This window comes from Falco rusticolus, chromosome 1, assembly GCF_015220075.1.
Source record: "Falco rusticolus isolate bFalRus1 chromosome 1, bFalRus1.pri, whole genome shotgun sequence".
Taxonomy (NCBI): Eukaryota; Metazoa; Chordata; class Aves; order Falconiformes; family Falconidae; genus Falco; species Falco rusticolus.
Window position 1 is genome coordinate 79,304,076 of NC_051187.1, and position 24,502 is coordinate 79,328,577.

At 38.7% G+C, this 24,502-nt stretch overlaps 1 protein-coding gene across 2 annotated transcripts in view; it reads right to left on the bottom strand.

Moving 5' to 3' along the window:
- Positions 1-24,502, bottom strand: part of FAM193A (family with sequence similarity 193 member A) — a 49,249-nt gene that overhangs the window by 19,812 nt on the left and 4,935 nt on the right. The window contains exons 5-12 of one of the 2 annotated variants that reach the window (XM_037386342.1): positions 22,166-22,400; positions 18,791-18,915; positions 11,369-11,513; positions 6,443-6,520; positions 4,738-4,850; positions 4,348-4,590; positions 2,245-2,398; positions 1,964-2,143 (exon numbers count right to left, since the gene is read on the bottom strand). In XM_037386342.1, coding sequence (XP_037242239.1) covers positions 1,964-2,143; positions 2,245-2,398; positions 4,348-4,590; positions 4,738-4,850; positions 6,443-6,520; positions 11,369-11,513; positions 18,791-18,915; positions 22,166-22,400 — 1,273 coding nt within the window. The remainder of the gene's footprint in view (positions 1-1,963; positions 2,144-2,244; positions 2,399-4,347; positions 4,591-4,737; positions 4,851-6,442; positions 6,521-11,368; positions 11,514-18,790; positions 18,916-22,165; positions 22,401-24,502) is intronic. The other variant, XM_037386332.1, reaches the window with a different exon arrangement.

Below are 24,502 nucleotides of genomic sequence, written 5' to 3' on the forward strand. Positions count from 1 at the left end.
TTTCATAATCACATCAACCATGAAAAATTCCATGCTTTCTTAGAACTTTTTACTGCTCTCAAAGTATCAATAGCCTCTGTTGTCTCAAAAGGATTCAAGACTTTGGAAGAAAAGCAGCCCAGGAACGAGCAGCTTCGCTTCCCTCTCCCAACTCGGTACTTCTTCCTGCCATTGTCACCTGACATTTCAGTGGAAGATAATTTTACCAGAAGCAACACCAGGAACAGTTCCCAACAGCTATTTTTCCCAGCAACGTGGAAGTACATATTTTTCCAAAAAACAACATGAGCTAACTTCTCTTTCTAGAAAAGAACTGAGAGGTGGTATTGTTCTATAATATGCCTTCCTCTCAGAAACAAGTAACTCTTCATTACCACTTAAAAGCATTACAGCCTTTGACATAAGACATACTTTAACAGCCAAAGACTTCATTAATTCAATCATTGTATTTGATTTACTAGCTACACAGAGAAGAAAAAAACAACTTTCTCATTAAAAAATTAGCATTACCAGGAAACCAATACTAATCTACTAAGAAAAAATGGGAAGGAGACATCAAACAGTATGGTGAGATTCAACATCCAATTCTGAGAAACGTTTTGGTACTGAGCACGCAAGAGATCCGAAGAAAAAAAAAAAAGATACCAAGTAAATGAACAACACCAACAGATAAAGTGAAAAAATCTCAAATGCACATGACATATACCAGTGAAATCAATCACTTGAATGCAGTGTTAAAAGGTAGACACTCAGTCTGAGAGAAAATGGAGATAAAAAACAGAAAATCATTAAGAGTTCTTCAGAACACCACCGAGAAAATTCTTCTTCTCAATGAATACAAAAAAGAAAAAGTTTAAATACGACTTCTTACCTTGCGTTTTAGCTGGCATCCCTAAGGCAAGGCATAATCTCATTTGATTTTCTACAGTAAATGCTGAATCTGTTCACCAGTTTCAAACTAGTCTGACTAAGGTCTTGGCCCATATAAGTATTATGCCATTGGTCAGCCACACACAGGAAAAAAAAAAAATCTCAACATACTCACTGAAAGAGAAGTAGCTTAATACTCTTAACACATGAGAAAATACTTCCAGCGGAAGGCCTTGCAAACTTCCTAACCACAGGGGAACATCTAATGGGAGTTCCACCTGACCGTTGTCTAAGCTCTCAGAGGTACCCCACCTGATGTGGCTTCTTTTTACAATCAGCAACAAAAGCAACTGGTATGCTCTCTCTCAAAGCAGCAAGCCCGTGTTGTAGCTGCAGGGTAACTCAGAATGACAGCCACACAGTGACAAAGACAAGTCCATCCGATGCTTTCCTTTGGTGTTCAGTTGATAAACCAAACACCGCTACCTGCTGAGCAGATACTCTAAGCATGGTTCTCTGGGTGGTTTGGTGACCTTACAGTAAGGAGCTCAATAACATCAAATAAATTATTTAAAAAAAAAAAAAAAAAAAAGAAGAGAGATCTAAATCAAACACCAAGACCCGGGCCATAAGTCATGCAATAGTTTTAACTACAGGGTTTCAACAAGGAAAGTTACTCTTCATATACAATATTAAGAAGTACCCATTAACTAAGTACTTAGCATAATTCTGCCCACTCCACCTCCTTAATTTCAAATAACATTAATATTTAACAAAGACCAAGCTCAAACTTCCAAGCAGAAATGGTTGTTAGTTTCTGCTTCTCATTCATACTCGCAGGAATAAATTTTTTCCCCTTTTACTGAAGACACCTTCAATATAAATAACATATCTCAGGTTCTGACTAAAGGAAGATATTAGCCACAACGATAATACAATTGGCTGAAAAATATTTTAGGTATCATACCTACATACTGATAACTTCATATATTAAATGTTAAATATTTAACTGAAGATGTGAATGTATTATCATTCGAGCAGCCACATTACAAAAAATTAGTTGACTAAAAGAGTTGCTTTTAGACTACTATACCTGTTGACTAGGATAAGAAGGTGGTGGACTATCTATTTTTGCTTCATCTTTCCTTAAGGCCCTTTTTCCTAGAGACATTTCCTCCTTTTGAGTCCCTGGTGGTTCACCACTGCTCTCCCCATCTGCTTCTTCATCATCTGCTTCTGAGGAACTGCTGCTAGTACTGCTCACCTGAGGAGACTGGACAACATTAACTCATTAACACAGAGGTGAAGGACAGGCCTTTCTCCAGCAAGCACATCCAACTGCCAGAAAAAGATATGACACTGTAAATGCTGTACCTCATCTTTCAATGCCATATTTTCACCTCCGCCGTTTAGCTCACTGTGAATTCCATTCATGTTGGCTACCACCTCTGCATCATCATAATTATTCAGTGGGTAGATATCAGCAAATTTTGCTGGTAATGGTGCAACATCTTCATCATCACTACCACTGCAGGGAAAAGAGGCTTAGATAAATCACAGTGCTCAGTAATCTGTTACCGTGAAAGCAGGTAGAACACCAAAATGAAATAAAGTTGAGGGCATCCCTTGTATTAATGTTCCAGTTAGGAGTCAAAGAATTCTCTTCTAAGTCGTTAAACTGAACTTTCTTTTTCAAGCAAGTAAAACCAAGCAGCCTGCCATATAATCCTATTGAACATTAGCAGCTGCATGCCTGAAAACCAGACTGGATCGAAAATGGGATTCTCTCTATTTCTGTGTAAAATAATTTTCCACCTCTCTTTTCTGACCAAGAATCTATGGAATTAATAATGACAGGATATGGATGACCTTTAATTTGGTGAAAAACAGCCCTATGCCAATGATTTCCTTTACAGAAAGCGTGAAGTGGAAAAAAGTACAATATCAAAATGAAGTTTTTTCCATACGTTAAATGTCAAACCAGTAACAGTCAGTAGGGAACACTGAACACATCACAGTAACTCTTAAATTTCTCAACAGCAATTAGTTCCTAGACAACCTCACATCTACATGCTTTTCAGAATCTGCTCTAAAATACTTAATGGACATTTTTTCCACACAGACAGCTAGTAAAAGAACATGCATGTTTAATTACCTGCTCTAGGGAAGTACTGCAAAGATTGGTTAGTTCATGTTTCTACAGCAATCCAGAGCTCTTAAATTGTGCACTTTATCTTTCCTGCATTCTGTGAGATACTGTGCCAAAATTTAATTACATGATGGCACCATTAAGCGTATTTCAAATATGCAATGAGGAAATAAAACACAGCAGATATTTTAAGACATAAAATGGCCCTTCCCCAAGGAGCAATGGTATTTCCCTAAAAATAGGCTTCTTACACTAAGTAGTTCTTGGATTCAACTGAACTAGCTTCTGAAGAAATAAACTGAACAATTTTGGACATTTCAGTACCAAAACTGGTGAGACTTTACAGAAATTTCAAACCACACATTTAAGTAGCTAAACATACTGCCATATAATCTGTTTTCAAGCACTCCTCAAACGGGTTCAGAAACTAAACTCCTGTTACAGAAGATTAAACCACCAATGGTAGTAGATGCAAAGGTAAACATTTAGAAGAACATCAAACTTAGTGAAGTGATATTCATCAGAATCAGTGATATTCATCAGAATCATCACACACATCTGCACTGTTCTCCTTCATCACACCACATTAACACAGAACACTAATGCCAATTTCCTTGACTGTACTGACAACAGCTATTTCATCAGTGTTCCCACCAGTACTGAATTCAGGTTTTTTTGATTATTTCTTCAGAATACCACATAACAGAAGAGACTGCTTGTTAGTTGTACCTTAAGCACATACAGAAGCCAGCCTACCAAGCATTTTTAACCTCAGAATTACAGAGGGAACAGAAGTCTACCATTTGACTAATGCCTCAAATCTGGTAAAAAAAAAAAAAAAAAAAAAAAAAAAAAAAGAGCAGCACATACTCCTTGATAGGGACAATTTTTGATGCAAGATTTGAGTTGACTTCAACAACCCTAAAAAACCTCCCAACTAAAGGCTTTTCTGGAACTGATTCATATGAAATGACAATTCCTCAAAGAAAAAAAACAGCAGCTCCCTTGCTCAGTCTAAGAAAATACGATTTTAAAATGATGCTCTGAAGTAGATCAGTATCTGATGTCTTTGTAATCACAAAGCAGGAAAATACATCATACACTTCTAGCAATACTGTTATGTCAATATCTTCAGAAAATTTTAAGAAGGATCTATTTATTTATGTTTGCACAACATATAGCACTGGAGTTGTGGTCTACTGAATACAGTGCATTTTTAATTAGTTTTCTGAAGTAAAACAGCATTACATGATGATAAGTCAGCCAATACAACTTGCCTGCTTAAGTTCAATTCAGTACAAAAATTTAAAACAGACAAAAGAACTTACAAAGTTGGTGCAGAACCATTATCTGCAAGGATCAGTCTGGGATGTTGCTGAATTGTAATAGGCGAGCTGGAACCTGATCCTGAACTTGCCGAAGACATGCTGGGTGGGCGGATCTCAGATAGATAATCCGGAGCAGAATCAATTTGTAGCGGTAACTGGTTAATGTGGATATCATCCGTTATAGGAGAATCCATGATGCCACATGTTAAAATGTGTGAAAGGCTGCAGTCATCACAAGTACATCTGTTCAAGAATTAAGATTACAGATTTTTATAACCTTATTGAACTAGTATTCAAAGTAATACTCTTTATTCCAGTAATATATCTCCTTTTTCCTCAAACAAGAAATTAATGATTTATTTTGATTTCATATTAAAAACATCAGCTCACCTTCTTCTATAATTACAGTTCGGACAGTCAGGCATGCTCAAACGTGATGACAGCATGTGTCTCATTGTGTCTGTGAAGTTGTTCTCCCCAGCTAGTGCTTTCTTGTTATTAAGCTGAAGTAAATTATAAAGGCAGTGTTTTAGTAGTGCAAGTCTTTCCATTAACAATTCAATGGCACATCATGATTAACAAGCTACATAATGAAAAACGGTTCTTTGGACAAAATATTTCAAAAGCAGAGTAATTCACAGTAACTTCATGAAGGTGGTGTTTTGATCATGACTGAAAAAAGGAAGTAACAAACAACAAACATTTGGCACCAAAACTCCTCAAAGATAAGTATGTTTCTGCTATGGAATAGTAAAGTGGCCAAGCCCATCTCCTTGACTCATTACTATGTGCATCTTGCATGGTATTTCTGCTGATGCACTCTGAACTTGAGCAGTTCTTGTCTTGTTCCAAGGTATTCGCAAAAGGACACTGCTGACAAATGTAGAGAGAATGCAAATTCAACCCTAGCTTGCAAAAAAGAATTAGGACTAATTCTGTAGCAACAATGGGATAGATCCCAGGAACAAAGTAGCTTTCCAAAACAGGACCTGACTGCATTAATGAAAAAATGTAATTCAAATAACCTCCACCTGGCAGAGACCTATAATCCTGAAAGCACCTAATTTCATTAGATACAAACCTTAAATTAAACAAGGATGTGGCTATGCTTCCACTTCTACAGATGCCCAGACCTGATTCATACTAGAGCAGCCATGGACTTACAGCTCACTTAACCTCAATTAGGATCAAGGAAAAAAAGAATTCTTCCTCAAGTCCTCTGAGAAGCCCTGTATACCAGATGTTCTAAAGACAAGGTTAACACAGGCTTATGTTCCTTCTAGGTAAAAGTACTTACTGATGACTGCTTTCAGACACTGCCAATTTAAGCTTCAGTTTAAGTTTATTAAAATGTACTGTCATACTCTCTCTGGCTCATGACTATTATTTCCTTCTGCACAGCGGTAAAGGAACAGAGACGTTCCCCATGCTCAGACTTGACTCTGGCCAAGTCGCACTGTACTTTTATGGAAAGCATGATACATATTCCAGCACTTCTAGGCTATAAAAGGGAGTACCATGTCTTAAACTGCAGATAATTTTATAAAAGTAGGAACTTCTACTGGCCCCTCTCTGGCTACAGCTTAAGAAAGGCAGATAGTTCTGCTCAGCCTTTTCCCCACAAAACAAATTTAAGAGCCATCTCCAGAGTCCTAACGGATGCAATCATGTGCCCTGCTACTGTGGCTTAACACTTCCCAGCTCTGCACACACAAGGGAATATGTTAAATTCTTGAACACAGTATTCTCTATCATGTACGTCAAGGCAGCTCCATACTCAATGTATTGGCTGTTTCGGACCCCAGTCTAAGGCATCAAAAATTCCCCTTTTATTGTATAAAGTATTTTAACAACTGATTTTCAATCCTTAGACTATGGTGCTTACGTGTTTACCTTTTAGCAACTAAGATTACATACTATTATATACTCATCTTGGATTTTGCTTTTCTGTGTCTTAGCTGACCAAATTTCATGCCTGGCATAGTTTAGAATTATATCACATAGAACTAGTACAATTACTACACTCATATGATTGCATCTTACAAATATACATGAAGCATTAGTATAACTTAGTATGGTACAAAAAAAAACCTACCTGCTCTTCAATAAAACGCTTCTGCTTAAAAAATTCCCAGTCTTCCTTTAGCATGCGTTGTTTTGTTTTCATTGCCATCTAAAACAGAATTTAAGAATTTAAGGAAAACTCATTGATTTAATCATAGAAAACCTATGCTGTTGTCAATCGGTCTATCAGTTTCATTAAACCTAGCTTGTCTATACTATTTTGAAAGTACTTACATACTTAGTCAATATGAAGCATATTTTTTTTGCTAATCATTTGATTTGAGTCACTTAAACGTAAGATATTAATATTAGTTTACATTATTTTTCAGCCAGATTTCTCCACTGTTATTCCTTACATTAATAATTCTTCTCATTAAATATTTTCATAGCATTTTCAATAAAATATGACTGGCATTAAATCCTCAACATGTCAGATCCACTAAAATCCATTTAAAATCTAGAAATACAGGACTGTCATCAAGGCCTTAACACAGGCTCAAGTGCAAACTCTGATGTCCCACATGTGGAACTAACCACCCAATCAAAGAGTCAAAAAAAAAATAGTAGTGACCTAGACAAACACTATTTATCACTTTTGTTCCTCAATGTATTTCATGCCCATGGAAAAATATTTTGTAATCACTCGTCCCTGTATCACATCACCATAAACGTACATAAAGCCTGTAACCTTTTCGTACACAAATAATATTTTTTCTTATCTAGTAAAGCAATTCGCTCAGAGAAAGCGAAAAGCTTCCATGAATTTTAACACAGCAAAATGCGAGAACAGATCCTCTCTTGTTGTACCTTACAACATTTTAAGAGCACTACTTAATCAGTGAAGAAAAACTGTTATCTAGGCTATCTTTTACAGTCCTTCTTTTCAATTTACCTAATTAATTTTAAAAAATCTACCACCTTATAGAATATAGCAATTTGCTTCATAAAGATAAGTTAGTGACCCGAAGTCCAGTAGGTCATGCCACTAGCGATTTTTTTTCTTCCTTCAAAAGCATGCCTCCAGAAACTCATACTTGATCAAAAGTTTAAAGTCTCAGTGTTAACCCAAGTGTATTATTGCTATTATCATTACCTAACTTGGGAAAACAAAATTCTAAGCTGGGGATTTGAAACAGTATTAAATGGTAAAATTTTGCCTAATGAATTTCTGAAAGTCAGCAGCATGCAATTATAATTACTACTGTGGATTTTGGTTTCCTTTGCTCCAGTGAGGTTACATTAACTACAACAACAAAAAAAGGAGTTTATCATGTGCATGTGTGTTTTTTTTTAAATAACAGCATACATTAAATACTCTTGAACCATTGATGCCATTTCTTAGACACACTAAAAGGTACTGCAGAGCCTGTGGCCAACAACATCAGAAATTCCACCCTGGCTATATTAGCAGTTTCTGAGAAACCTTGAGTTATATTTCAATATGGCAACACTCAGTAGCTTAGGTGCCCTGCCACCTAGCTAAATCCTCACCATCAGAGACAGCCACCTATATTTACTACACATTATAAGAGAAGACTTTAATGCCAAAGAATGACTTTTAAAACAGCCAGTGCATTAACTGGGAGCTGCCTATTCAAGCCTGCCAAGAAACTGTCAAATAAAACAGCATGGTTTAAGTCTTGGTACTCTTGAGTATTAATGGTAGCAGGGGCTGAAGCTAGTTTTCCTACTTCCAGCTTCACAGTCTCTCCACTATCCCATGTCTGCAAGTATATCAAGTTACTGATTCCATAAAAAATTGGAAATCACTTCTCTCCCTCTTTCTTTTCCCCAATGAATACTTATTTCAGCAGAGCAAAGCAGCTGCAATACAAGCTACATCATTCACGCCCAAAAATTTTGCTAGCGAGTGGGAGATAAAAATCAAATGCCATAAGTAAAAATTTACATTTCAGTCTTGCACATCTGCAATGAATACACTACCACTGCTACCCAATGGAGAAAAGAAGTCCACTAGCACCCTCTTTCTTCCTCCCTGTTTATTGAAGACCAAAAAGTATTTAAGATCCATCAGACAAGACATAGTAAAAGTGAGACAGACAGGTGAACAAGTACTTCCCATTCTAAAATAGATTTCATCATGCAAAAAAAGCCAGCAGTTTTGGTCAGAACTGACACATACCACTAGATCACCTATGATAACTGTGATGTTCATACATACATCACAAGATGCTTGTTGCTTCCAAAAAATACCCTGTATAGAATGTGAATAGCATATTTGAGCATCCCAAATTACACCTGTCAACCTAATCTATTTTCCTACCCTGTTTCACTAGAAATAATAACATTAACTCCTCTTATCACAAACTCTCAAGCACCCAAAAATAGTGAGCATTTCAATTATTTATACAGTCACCATAAAGACAAAAAACCATTATGGCTGTACAACACTTTTTTCTATTAAGTTGTCCAGGACTGTTAAAAAAAATAAAATAATCACACACAAATATGGAGAGACAAGCAAGAAGCTCTTCGTGGGCTCTTGTAGAGCTGGGCAAAGCTATTTCTATATCCCTTTCTTCCGTGGGAGCCAGCAGTAAAAAAAAGGAAATACTTTCACACATATGACTATCTAGCCACTACTTATAGAAATGATCCAGATATACTTAGGACCTCCTAAGTAAAATATAGTCTAAATTTGCCAAGAGAAACAGGATCTGGAGGTACAAGCTACATACATTTAAACTCTCTGGTATTCCAGATACCCTAAACATCTTCCTCAGATTTTAACATGTGATGAATACACGTGCTGATATGAATGAATTCTTATTCTGAATTTTATTACAGCAGCGTATCAAATTACATGTCTGAGCATGACGCAGCTGTCTTATGCAGTCTTTAAAAAAAGGTATTGTATTGCTTGCAAAAGTATTCACCTTTTTCTCCAAGAAGTAGTAACATACCATACCATTCCGGAGGGTCCATTAATTATCTCTGCTGATGCCCTGTCTAAAATTTTGGGTATAGTTCCACAGCAGATAAATGAGGACCACTCTTAGGTTTTCCTCTGTGATGCTCTCTCTTTAAACCTTTGATACACTTGCAATAAAACTTCACAGTTTTCTTAAGCCAAGAGGCAGCAAATAATGAATACACATTCACTGTTAAGATCTACAGTTTCCATAGTAGCCCAGCTTTCTGAATTCTATCTAGTTGACAAAAATATTGCTTGCAAATTCAGGTAAATGGTCATACTGAATCATGTGTTTTTGATCAAGAGTATAACCACAGGTAATAATCAACATGGGGCGTAAAGCATGACTGTGAAAATGCTTTTTCTACATGTAAATACCAATATAAGTATCAGTATCTCCTTTAAAATCTTATAGTTTAAGGTTTGGAATTGTTTCTCCTACACAGCCCCCTTGCAGTGGTGGGTTTTTTTGTCATTAGGAAGAAGTCATCACATTAAGTTTCCCCAAATGGTAAAAAGGTTTATGTTTGCATCAGGATGCAGGCTTCACTGAGCAGATAAAATGCTCCAAGACAGTAGTTGTGGTAGTTGCATGGTCACTTGATACAGAAAAATATGAAAATAAATCAGTTAGAAGTTGATTTTGAAGTGGTACAGATCAACCAGTCAGAAGCCTGATATGAATGTGACTCTACAGAAATTCCATCTTTTAGAAAAATAAAGCAAATGAAGTGAACTGGGCTCCCTTTCTTACTGTAGACGCAGTATCAGACAGCCACGACACCCTGACACCATGGGGAAGGTTACTTCTAGTAGCAGAAAATGTGAGATGATGAAATTTTACTGAGATCTCATCAAATATTTAGGTGCATGAAAGCAGCCAGACCAAGAAAAAACTTGGTTTTCTGTAACTAATAGCTCACAGATGCAGACTCCAAATATAGAACGATCTCTAAAAGTAAGATTAGTTATGTCCTGTCTCCATCTTGAGGGTACTGGAATTAACAGTAAAAGTTCACTTACATCTTCATCACAGGGAACAGCTTCTGAAAGGCGTTTACAGTGTACTATAAGACTTCAAAATAAATATGTTATCTATAGGAGTAATGTTGCATTACTAGGTCTCAAATCGGATCTCCATACTCCTAATGCTCATAAAACTTCAAAATTTAAGAATAAGGTCTATACAATTCCGTATCTTCAGATATTTCAGAACACATTCTTTCTTCTACTATACTTAAGATAAAATTAAAGAGTTTTCAATACCTTATCCTGAGGTGTTTTAAAAACAATTACTCAAGTGCTTTAAACATGAAAGAAAAAGCACATGAGCAATTTCGGAAGAGTATAAACAACCACTTGCAAAATAAACAGCTATTTTTCTGAAAATTAAGCTCTTGATAATGTAGGAGTCACCAGAACAATGCGATTATTTTCTGAAACACAGCACAAACTCAGAAGAATCAGCTATCAGTACCTATACTTAATTAAAAAAGGATAACTTCAGAGGTTGCAGATACTTACGTAGTGAGACTCCAGAGTTTTGATTTTGACACCTGTACCAAGGTCATCATCACACAACACAACATGCAATAGCTTTTAAAAGCAATCTCCGAATTTCATTTAGTGCAGTTACTATTTTGGAAGCTTAGGGATTTTTATGGGGTGGGGTGGGGTTTTTTTTTTCCTTTTCACAGTGACATCTACAAAAAAAAGTTTCAGGTTACTGTGCTATGGGTAATTTGCAGGCCAAAGAAATTAAAAAGTGTTCACAGAACCTCTCTATATGATGGCACAACAACCTGCTTCAACGATTTGAAGATGTTTCTGTAACAATCATCACTACATATTGGTACGTTTGTGTTCTTTCCTATTCTGAAAGACTGACATCAATGAGAAAGTCCCATTTGTTGCTTCAAAGCTCTGGATAAAACTACCACAGAAACTCTTTTGCTGGAGGCACAGGCTTGATTATGTAGGAAGCAGCTGATGCAGTCTTGAGACTGTCTACATGATTCTTACCTGTTCATCAACATAATCATCTATTCTTTTCTGGCATTCAAGCCATGCTTCAGCAACTTGACCCATTTCCTGTTCCAGCTGATGATACCTTTGTAGCAAGGTACTATACATATCTTCACTACAGGAATCGTGTGTTGTTCCAAGCCTGAAAGTTCAAATAGCACTTGTTACAGAAGAGACATTTCACTGACATTTTGCACACTTTTAAGTTCTACCAGCCCAAAAAGTGTTGTTTAAGTGCAGTTACGGATACAGCTAGGCTCATATCGCTGCTTGTATCCCAAATATGAGTATTTTTAGTAGTTTTTAAAAAAAAATATCCAACAATTACTTGTTCCAATGTTCTGTAACCAGCAATAGCAATAATGTGGGAAGTGCAACATTTCTAGAACCTCTTTCCCACGAGCAACCAGATGTCAAACCTACTGGGCTGTGTTTATTCAAATTTTGTTGCTTGAAATATTTATCCTTCCAAATTCTATGGGCTAAATATACACGTTGACTATTTACTGAAGAACTACATAGTAAAAATAAAGACAGAAGCTTGTTAATCAGAACTCTCATGATCAATGCTAAAAAAGATTACTACACAAGTCACAGCTCCAGCTGGGATAAGTGCTGTAGAATGAAGCAAGTGAGATAATTTGGTTGCATGCGGTTATCTACCATGACTTCAGCAGCATCAAGTTCAAAATGTGGTTATGCCGTTCACTGATGACTGTCTCTGTAAGGAACTCCAGAAATAGGAGACTGCCCTAAAACAGATCTACCTCCCCTTTCTACTACCACATTTTTCTATAGCAAATTCCTTTTAAAAAAATCTATTAAAGCACATCACGATTCTTAAGTAAATAAGCAAACCCACAACATCTTGACTTCAGAAATAAAAAGACAAAATTCTACTCAAAACTGTTCTATTCAATTCTATGTGTGTTTAAAGCACATTGAATTGTAATGACCTGTAAATTGACACAAATAAACTGAAGCTTTTCAATATTTCTCATACTTGGTAATTAAGATGAAACTGGATGGTAGTTAATCAGGCACACAGAGGTTGTATAGCAACTCAAAGCCAGTACCAAGAAACAAAAGTTAACCATCTCCAAATTTTATATTTAAGCCCAGTTCCAGCATTTTAGGGAGGTCTGTTACAGATTTCCATTACAACAGGAAATCAACCTAAGAACTACACCGCTCTGCCTATCATCTGCCAAAGAACTGAGCCCTTAATTTGAATGTGGCAATTAAGTATAATGAAGAGCTAAGCAAACAGACAACTCAGTAAGCATTAAAGTTACAGCTGTTAGCATGAGGATGCCAATAAATTCAGTTTGGTTTGTTTTGTTGGTTTTGCCCAGAACCTGCAACATAACCACTTCAGAAGGGTGCATAAGCAATTCTGCACATTAAAGACTTGGAAAGTCCCTGTTTGGTAGAATACAAAAAGCATTTTAAGGTTAGGATACAACACTTCCACACTACTAGTGCAAACAGTGTCAATTCCTGTTACTAGATCACAATTTACTACTTGAAGCCTGCATTTTTGGTATTATGCAATTATGTGAAATACTGATCCCTACTGTACAAAAGTCAAGAACTTATTCTCATAACTGCTGCTGAGTAGTGCTATTGTTTCAAACACTAGTCATGCACAGAGTCTTTTTTCAATGCGCTCTCAAGTCAGAGGCAAAAGAATTTCACTTTTATAAATTTAGATTAGCAATACAACAGCATTTATGGTTTCAATTTTTATTGTGTTGAACATGCTACTAATAAACACACTTTCACCCCCCAAGGCAAGTACAAAGCAACAACCTAGGCAATATTTCAGTCCTGTAAACAGAGATGGAATATATTCCGGGACTGTACCAAAAAAAGGTTAATAAAAAGCATCACATACAGAGAACTTAAGAATTGCTTACTTGACAGTAACCAAATCTTTCAAAGCATACCTGTTGATATAGATCCTACTGCATGCCTGCATATCTTCAAATCACAGAATCATTTAGGTTGGCAAATACCTTTGAGATCATCAAGTCCAACTGTTAACCCAGGACTGCCAAGTCTGTCACTAAACCACATCCCTAAGCACCACATCTATACCTCCAGGAACAGCAATTCCACCACCTCCCTGGGCAGCCTGTTCCAATGCTTGAATCACCCTTTCAGTAAATAAGTTTTTCCTAATATCCAATCTAAACCTCCCCTGGTGGAACCGGAGACCATTTCCTCTTGTCCTGCTGTCACTTCTTATCTGGGCGAAGAGATGGACCCCCACCCACCTACAACCTCCTGTCAGGTAGCTGCAGAGAACAACAAGGTCCCCCCTGAGCCTCCTTTTCTCCAGGCTGAACACCCCCAGTTCCCTCAGCCACCCTTCATCAGACTTGTGCTCCAGACCCTTCACCAGCTCCATTAATTATCTTCTTCGGTGGAAGTTACCTTCCACACACTGCAGGAGCCTCCTAGACTGTTTCCTCTCCACTGTGTTTTATTTCCAGCAGACAGCTGGTAAGTTCAAGTCCCCCATGAGAACAAGGGCTAGTGATCTTGAGACTTTTCCCAGCTGCTGACAGAGTGTTTCATCTGCCTGTTCATCCTGGTTGGTGGTCTATAACAGACTCCCACCAGCATACCATCCTTGTAGGCCCTCCCCCTGATTCTTACCTATACACAATTCTGCTGTCACCATCATTCACCTATAGGGAGTTGAAACACTTCCCGACATACAGAGCTACCCTGCCACCTCTCCCTCCTTGTCTATCCCTTCTGAAGGGTTTGTGGCCATCCATGGCAGCATTACAGTCCTGAGTTTACCCACCATGTTTCTGTGATGCTGATTATGACCTGGTCTTCCTGATACACAATAGCTTCCAGCTCCTCCTGCTGCCGACACTTCAGGCATTGGCACCAATGCACTTCAGCTGTGCTATCAATCTCACCTGCAACCCTGGCATGCCACCCCCAGGCTCACCTCTAATGAGCTTGGTTTTATTTCCTTCCCCCTTTGAATCGAGTTTAAAGCTCTCTTGATGAGTCCTGCTAACTCCTGACCTAGGATCCTTTTCTCCCTTTGAGACAAGTGAACCCTATCTGTTGCCATCACATCTGGTGCCATGTAAACTGACCCATGATCAAAAAAAGCCCTGAAACACAGCTGTTGACGCTAGGCCCAGAGCCAGGTATTGATCTGTGTGATCTTCTGATGACACATCCCATCCTTCCCTGCAACTGGCAGGATAGAAGAAAACACTCATGCTCTTGATACCTCAACCAGCAGCCCCAAGGCCCTGAGGTCTCTCTTGATTGCCCTCAAGACTTCTTGTAATTTGGAATTCATCATTGCCCACCTGGAAGAGCAGTAATGGGTAATAATCAGAATGCCATACTAGACAAGGGACTTTTCTAGTAACCTCCCTCACCCACGCGCCAGCGAGGCAGCAGACTTCCCGGTGGGTTGGGTCTGATTGGCATATCCCTCTTCCTCTCAGAGTGGAGTCACCGATGGCAACGACCTTTCTTTTCTTCCTAGCAGAACTGGGTGGAATGTGTGGGGTTGACTGACTCACTAGGTAACTTTAACCTGGCTAGGATTTCATCCATATCATCATTTTCCTTCAGGTTCCAGAGCTGCCTATCTATTGTAAAGAGGTACCCAGAAAGGTCAAGTTGGTTGGGGGGTGATTCGCCTGCTGCCCTGAGCAGGGACCTGTTTCCATTCCTCCCCATCACTTAGGGACCTTTCCATCTGCCTGAAGGCGAGCAGGCAGGAGAGTCTGCTTTTTGTTCTGTGCCCTTCCCATTCATTTGTCTCAGCTATGGGAGTGGGCCTACCAACCTATCTCACTCTCACACTTCCTGATACTCCTTAACCTTTCTACTTCCCCTTTCAGCTCTGCCACCAGGCTGAGCAGATCATCCACCTGGTCACACCTCACACAGCTGTTACATCTGCTGCACTTTGGTAGCAGTGACAGGCTCAGGCACTCCCTGCTGCTTGTGACCTGGACAGCTGCACATTTATGTGGGAGCTCCATCTGGGTTGCCACACGCCTCCTGACACTGGTTTTTGGCCAAGTGGAAACCACAGCTAGGTTACTCCAGAGGGCACAGTGACCACTATTGAAGCTCACCTCTTTGAGCCATTAGTGGGACAGTGCCCTTCCTGCACAAACTGGCACACTACATTCTGTTTGTCTGCTCTGTTTGCTGTGCTTCTGGTTGCTCAGGCTCTTGGGGGGCTGCTTTTGTACATATGCAGGTTTAGCCATCTTCACTCCTGGTCCTGCCTGCTCTGAGTCCTGAGTCACAGCTGTCACTCATCAGGGTCTCAATGCTTCCTGCTGGGGGGCAAGGAGATGAACCACCCTGTCACAGCACTCTCAAAACTAGCCAGCTTCAACAAGGTCTTTTACCATCATATACCAAGTTAACTTCCATAAGTAGTTGGCATGCCTTGTCCCAACAGGGCCACCAATCCCCCACAAGGCCTCAAAGGTCCATCTACTGTTCGTGCTGTTTCCTCATACTCATCAAGCCAGTCCCTTTGCCTCTCACCCCTACTGCCTTCTCCTAGTCCCTCCTCATCCAGGGCACACTCTCTCTCCTCCCCTTCCAGATCTCTCTCCGTTGGCTGCTCCCCTTCGAGCTATTTAATCACTTAGCAGGAACTGGCCACAGCTGCACCTTATCTACATCAGCCAAACCACCGTCCCTGAAGCCAGCCCACAGCAGTGTATTATCCATGTTAATTAACCCACCTTCATTCCTCTACACCACCCCACTCCCCCCTCACTTCTCAGTAGTCCCTCTGCACATTCCTCCACTCCAGAGCACCTTTGCTGCAGTAGCATGCTTCACAAACTTCACTGAAATAGCCATCTTGATCAGGAACCCAGAATTTTTTGGTGAACAGCATATAACCAAAGCTACCCATATACCCTGAGCACTGTCCCATCCCATACAGGGAAAGCAAATAGGACAGAAAACCCCCAGGTATCAGTTACTTCATTACCAAACCCCAACAAAGCAGTCCACTGAATGTAGGAGGCATGCCAGTGGTAGGATGTAAACAAAAGCACCTTAACCCTAAGTTATAAGAAACTTTTCATATAGACACCTTCATTAGGAAGTACTAGTCACTAACCTATGAAAGGACTGGATTTCCTTACATACTGATTATAAAAATACAGCTTTATGAAATGCTGCATCTGATCTAGAAATCTCACTGATTAATCTCACTGATAAATTAACTCTTGTTAAGGATAGGGACAGTTCTTACAGCTGGTCTGCAGACTGTACAACTGAGTACGCCTCCTATACAAACCAGAGGCACTGACTAGGTAGCAGAACAAGATACAACACACTTAAGACCCTGTTAGTTTACCCTGAGTAGAAGACCAGTCCTGTGAAGAGACTTCAGACACAGCTGATCTCATATCAGTTAATAACCTTCATCCCCACAAAACTGCTATGTTTAAACCTCCCTAACTGAGCATGTCTCCTAGTCTGACATTGGATAAACACCCTTGGAAATAATCACAACACACCAACTATATATTTTCAAAAAGTCAGAGATACACAAAAGATTTAGTGATTTAAATAAGGGATGAGCGAAAGGGTGAACACCTCAGTAAGGCTGAGACGCCAAAATGCCATTTCACATTTCTTCCTCAGGAAAAGAAAACAACAAGGCCAACGCTCCTCTGTAAAGAAACTCTGGCAACACCTTCTCCGCTGCATGCAAATGATTTTCTACTGACCAAATGATTAGGGGACTAGGCTGATCCCTCTTCTCCATGTGAGGCCTCTGTGATGGAATGTTTCTCCACCAGTTCCCAATGGAAGTCAGATTATCCTTGAGAAAAATTTTCCAGGGAAGGCTACCTAATTCTCTTACTTCAAGACCCAGAGAACTCAGCAGTAAAATCCTGGGAGTCCGTGAAAACAGACATAACCTACGTTTACCAAAGAAAAACAAGACATACACTGTATAAACCAGAAACCATGGAACAGGAAGCTTGTGCTGAACCTCTCCTTTCCAAAACACTTATGTCAATCAACAGCCTTAAAGCTATCTACCATACACAGATGTATGGAAAATAAATTCCTGCAAGAAGAGATTCTGACTTCATATTTAAGCCTTGAAGTTAGCTGCCACTGCAGTGAAGTTCTGCAGAGGAACACCTTCTGTTGCTCAGACTTCAATGGCACTAGCACTTAAGAACAACAGGTAAATGAAAACCTTTTGTTAAAAAATGACCATACGCTTCACTAAGACATTCTCAGCTCTGCAGATGAAGGCAATATAAACTGTCTTGATATAGGCAGGATTGCTGGATAAGACGCAGAGAAGCCTTATCAGAAAGCATGGAGATGATTGAGGGATACTGTGTCAGTGACAGTGGTACTGGGAAAATATGCCACTGAAGAACATCCTACTAAGCACAGCAACAGATTTACCTGCCTGGAGAGAAGGAAAAAAAAAAAGAAAAAAGAAAACAAAAAACCCCTTTTCAGTACTAACACAGTTTCATGTAAACCAATTAGACAAATTATTCTGAGAGACCTTAGACTTCTTGCTGAGCTTGAAGACTATTAAGCTTTCTTGCCTTTTCTGGCTTTCCTTTCTAGTACCTCCTAGCAAAAGGAGAACTCATCAGAAATTTCTTTATTCACTGTGAGCAACATCTCTTGTGACAGACTTATTCAAACTGATCTTGCACCATGGAAAAACATGCAAGACAATACCTTTAGAACACATGTATACATGTCTCCATTAGAAACAAAACTGAGAGGTCAACACAAACCATCCATGACTGTACTTTACAAATGTTCAGACACTAGATAAAGAATAGAGTTTCTGTGAATTAATACGTCTTTCCCCAGAAAACCCAAACACTCTGCATGTACACAAATTATAAACAGAGCAACCTTACTAACAAAATACACATTCTAAAGCCCCAGGATACACAATATGCCATCAGACCTACAAGCATATAGCAAGGGATTTTGTTTCTTTTGCTTTCTCCAATAAAAAGATTACTTAAAACTCCAAATGGAGCTATTTGTGCGCTGTGACAAACATGAAGGTACTGAGGCTTTAATTTGCTTGTAGAGCTGTAAAGACAGTAGCAATGCCTGATAACAATACTATTCAGTCGTATCATCAGCACTTTCATAGGATGCTGTCATTTTACTAGGTGATCTACAAATAAGCAGATTAGTGCAGCAATTCTTCTGACAAGCAAGTTTTGACTGCTCAATCAACAACACTGTTTTCAAGACAGATCAACAAGGAATTTTACCTATTACATTGTAGAAGCAGCAGAGATTTTTTTTTCTGTTTTGTTTTAAAGGCTGTGATTGCAAACATGGCTTTTCATTTCTCCTTTAAATTACAAAAGAAAAATTAATCTCTACCTTAGCTGTGACACCAACGTTGGCAAGCTATTCTGCAGGAGTGGCTCAGAAAATACCAGATTTTCAAACAGATGCTTATTGTGCAATTCCCATGTCACCTGAAATTTCTTCAAATGCTCATTTTCCTGTAACAAAAAAAACCAATCAGAAATAAGACAGGGTTAGAAAATAAAAATAACAAATTCTGTCTAATGCAAGATATTTTTTTTTTTTTAAAAATAGTTTCCAACCTACAAGCCGGATTGTCCAGCTCAGTTCTTACCCAGTTTAAATACCCAGAAACTCAGAATTTAAGTAATTAATGACTTAATCATAGCTTCATTCCTTGTTTTTCTAAATTTTCATGGAGTAGAAGAAAAAGGAAAATCAGACTAAGCTGTTGAAAGCTTCCATTTGTTTCTGCAATGAAAAAAGTATTTTATCATCTGAACCAGTTATTCTCGGGTTTTCTTGTCAAACCATTGTCTGTCTGTGATTATTTTTCAGTTCTTCGAAATCATCTACTAACAGACATATAATTGCAAGCTATAATATTTATTCAAAATAGACATAAATTAAGTGAACAGTTCTCTCCAAGTACAGCTTCAAAAACTAAGTTTTCTAAACAGACGAGAGACCAAGATCCTACTTCTCTAGTAAGCAGAACGGTTTTCTATTTTATGTGATTTAACACATAATTGTATGTAATTTTACAAGACCTAAGACTCAAATCTATTATTGTGAAACCATAAGAATCTATGACAGGTATAATATTATCTCAGGTCAGTAAGTTTTCCCACATACAGCCAGTGGTATGCAGGTTTTCTGTACTAGGACTCCCACACACAGCAAAATTAAATACAAGTGTTCTGGCTATCCAATCAGCAAGTGAGCTCTATATACTATAACCCTGAGTACCCAGAAATATCAGAATACTCTGGAATGTCAAAGTTTTCTTAAGCATAATGGCTTAAAAACCAAATACATATTTATATCAGAGCTAAACACAACACTATCAGTATTCAAAAAGACAATCAAGTTTGGAGTTTTATTACTAGAGAAGGGTAGGCAGGGTTTGGTTTTTTTCTTGAGTTGCACAAGACACACGTACCCTTTCATTTTTAATACTATGTCTTCCAAATATTTCAAACTTCTATAAATGGCTAATAATTTTTCAAGTGTCAACACTGAGAAAGGTTGATTTTCTAAGCAATTTCAATATGCTGTGAACAGTCAACACATCTACAAAATCTTGTATATCGTATTGTGCAGCTTACTGTATTTCTCACAAAGAAATACCAGGCAAGTTTTCCCTTTCAGTCTGCTATCCTGTTTACTCAAGGGTTCTTCTGTACTGATCACAGTCTTCCCAGCTTGCTTTCAGTATAATCTGTCATTCCTTGGTGGGCACAAGGTGTTAGCTCCTGCTCTTGAACTTCACTAGTTAGAGCTGGATTCCTTTGAAAGGAAAGACAACTGTTCCTAATTTCATTGAGAAAGTAGCTCCTCATAGATGGAGGTTCAAGGCATTACACACCTCTGTACAGCATGCTCTGTGCAAAGATTTCACCTTTAAAAGGAAGGCTGCACTACGTTTAGAGATCTTAACTGCCTTTTATGTATTTCACCTGAAAAGATGCCTTCTTCCATACTGCACTGGCATCTTGAGAGAAAACAGCCACGCACACTGAAAAGGCTAGCAACCCTACTACCTGTACTGAAAGCTGTGACATATTTAATAACCTTTTTAATAAAAGGATTAGTAAGTCTAAGAAATGTATCATAAGAGTCAGTATCCCACGTTCTCACACTTCAGCTTCTGAATGTCAAAGCTTAGTAGAAAGAAGTTTTCAGTACTTAGTGGGCTTCATAAGGAAAAGGACAAGTTAAGTTTGGGGTATTTTGTGTCTTATGCTCCGTTTTTTAAAAGAGAATAGAAACACTGTGTAACTTTGAATTTTGTAAGAAAAGGAATATATTAGGGAGTTCAAAATCCATCTCTTCATGACCATTATCTCAACCTCTCATACCTGCCAAGTTTCTGTGACTACTAGTTCACAATAATAACTGGGGGAGGGGGGGAGAGGGAATTAAAATATTATTTCCTAATCAGCTATGCAATTCTGGCACTAATGGGTTCACTATTGGTAGATCTACTTTGAGAAAGGTAACATTTGTACTCTAATTCATCTGCTTTTCAGTTGAATAAATTTCTAAGTTCCAATGCGGATCAACCTGAAGAGCAATCTTCTCTCAAGCACCTTGTTAGAGGCTTGATGACTACTAAAAGCAGCCAATTAGCTAGAGATGGCAGTGACCTCACATTTGTATCCAAGTAATAAAGCTGGGGAAGACAATACAGAAGCAGCAAATGCAGACCATCGACAACAGAAAAAAGCATCAGATATGCTCAAGTTACTTAACAGTAAGATCTTCCTGCTTTGCCAATTCAATTGCATTAACAGCCCTACCTCAGTAATGACACTCTGATTCCCCTCCATTTTATGTTTCACCTGTAGCTATCATAGTCTCGTTACTGCCTATTCTTTTCTCCTCTTTATACACCTAGTGTGTCACTTTCAGCTAATTGGCAATAAACCCCAAATTTACCAGTTTATCCGCCTTTTTTTTTCCTTGCACAAAGTTTACACAAGAGAAGGGATGTACAGGATAAGGTCAGCAGCAAAGGATGAACAGGAAAGGATTATTAAAAAATCCAGTATTAATAACCTTCTCAACCCTTAAAACAGAACTACAGAATGTTTACTGTATTACTCACTCATGATAGACAGTTACTCCGAGATTAAGGCTACTGTTAACTTTCTACCTGACAATATAATCCCACATCCAACATCACAATCAGCTAACAAAAAAAAGCATTTAGTGAAGTCCAAGAATTTTAGAAGTAATAAATAACATAGCAGACACATTCTGAGGCAAGAGATCATTTTTTCAAGTAGCCATTCCTGCCTATAAGTGAAAAGAAAATTGAACATAGAAAAATTGAATTTAGTTGTACTCATAAAAGTCTGAGTCCTTTGAACATGTTGTCAAACAGACCATTAAAGACTAACAAAGACGTGTTTCCCACATTTTCAAAGACATTATCTAACATTTTGTAGATAGACATAAAGATTAGTTTCAGAACAGGTGCCAGAAACAGCATCCCACCTATTTCTTTACAAAGGATAATATAATCACTTCACTTTAAGAGATGCCTAATGTACATTCCTGAAGAATTAAATTTGCATTTTCAGAGTTTCCCTGTCTCTAAGCATGCACACACAAAAAAACCTTGCATTTTACAAACCACAGAAGACATCTAAGAAAGCCTGGAACAGCTCTGCTAGCATGACCCCTAGCAAGTAGAAGCGTATGTTATTTTTCCACTCTTACCAGAGTAACTAGAAAGGCGCTGATTGTACATGCTGCCTGACAGAGTGCACTGTATTCTTCAAGGAGGAGTGAGATGAACTGATGTGCCTGTGGTGGCCCTTGTATTGCTAATGTTGATGCAACTTTAGATCCCAGTGACAAGTGTCTGAGCAGACGAACCTTCATTTCAAGCACATATTCTCTAGCTTGCTGTTCCAACCGCTGGTAAAGCTGATATGGATCTCTTTCACAAAGCCTGTATTTTTAGAATATTTGTGACAAAAAAAAAAAAGCATATAACCAACAATTTTCACTTTCCTAAAAATATTTACCAGTTACCATCATTGTCATAAAAAAAAAAAAAAAAAAAAAAAAAAGGGGCTAGCGTTTACGTAACTACCTTAAATCTGGGAGAACACAGTCCAGTTCCCTACTTTTACATGGTGGAACTGAGCTCCTGTGCAGCTTTAGGACAAGGATGCTTGCACACCTGAGGAACAAATAAATTTAGGACCTTGGTATTTCACTTCAACTTCTGAGCTAGAAGTATCTTTACTCAATTTGCATACAACCCTACAGATACCTCGACTCTTAAGAGAGGCTTCTTTACAACTTCTCCACGTTCTTACATACAGTCCTAGTAAAAGTCCCAGCTGGAACAGCCAGACCTAGGCCAGACTATTATCCTGTAGAAGGACAGGCATTTACTTCAAGCCATTGAAGGAGCTTGACCCGCTAGGCAGCCAGAACATGCCTAAATACATACTGCACAGACTGGACTCGGTGACTGCTTTCGGGGACCCTTCTGTTGCTGGGCTGAATCGAAAGAAGACATTTCATACAATTACGAAGCTTTCAAGGCATTCATGAACCTCCTTCTCACCTACATTGAGAGCTTCTTACCCCAAACTACAGATCTTCTGTACAAGGGCATTTTTTGCACCTTTTATTAAAGCTGTGCCACTCCATAGCAGAGGTGTGGGACTCACAGGGCCAGAAAGAACATCCTTCAGGGAACGTGACTCAGGGCACTCTACTGTGGTAGCTCCTAAGTGCAATCACTACAAATGACTGGTGTATTTTTAAAATTTACTTTTTTTTAAAGTCTAGAATAGAGACCAGAATTTGGGACTCGCTTGTCCCCAGGATGCAGACTAATACTGAAGCTCCAGAACTGTATTACCCTCCATGCACTTCATACCTGCAAAACTTGTCGCTGTAAGACCCAGCTTCCAAGAGGGTCAGGGATTCCTGCTAAGGACAGCATACAGCTGGCCAAGCCTGACACTCTCCTGGAAGTGAGACATGGGTTTTTGTACCACCTCACACAGAAGAGAAGTGACCACGATGGTTGCTTTGAAGCGCTTTAGAGCGCAAATGTACTATTTAAAGTCCTGTGCGTGGACTTTAAGCACTTCCCTCAGTTTCTTCACAGCACAGGGAGGTGGGGAAAAAGAAAGGGATTACTTAAGTAGTTAAAGAGTTAGATGAATGGAAGTCTGCTGTTATCTACTCCCTGCTCTTCCCTTATCGCTCACAAAATAGAGTACTATCATATTGCCATAAAGTGCTCCAATATACAATATGGACAGTACCTGGCACCACTACTTATTTTCAAGATGACCAGACAGTCTGTTTCTTGCCAGCTGCATCTAACAGAGCTGAGCACATACTGCGTTTTGTTGAAAATTGAAGAATTTCTGCTTTCTAACATAGATTTACTTGGCCACATCATGATCTCTGGCGTGCCATCTTCATGATTTGTTTGGGGGGTGTGTGTGTTGTTTGGTTTTGTTTATCTACCTGTTTTGTTTATACACTTCCAATATCACACTGATTAGCTGTGTTAAAAAAAATTCTGAGTGATGTTAGCATCACTGACTGGACATGCTGGTGTCCAAAAGTTTCCTTATCTCACCAGAATTTCAACTACTAACTCCACATAAGAACTAACACGTTTGTTAGACTAGTCATACCTTGATATATTAAGTACGTACAGAACCAAGGGAGAGCAACTATTCCTTGACCACACATTCAGTTACAGAGAAACTGAGAACCACCTCCTGGAGCACTTTAAGGCCAGCCACACTATTCTTAAATGGAAAAAACGCCACAAATGAGGATCTCATTAAGCACATCTGCAACCTCACACCTAGAAAAGCTACAATTTCAACTTCTGAAATGCGAAAGAAGTTCTCCAAATCCACCTCATCTAGCTATCAATGGCTGCTATTATCTGGATTTTTTTTGAAGTGTATTCCAGCTGTTACAACTACAGTAAGATGCAAATACTATTATAACTCAGGTTAGCTCAACGTAAGATTTTCCTGTGGGACAATTCCAACTAAACATAAAAGT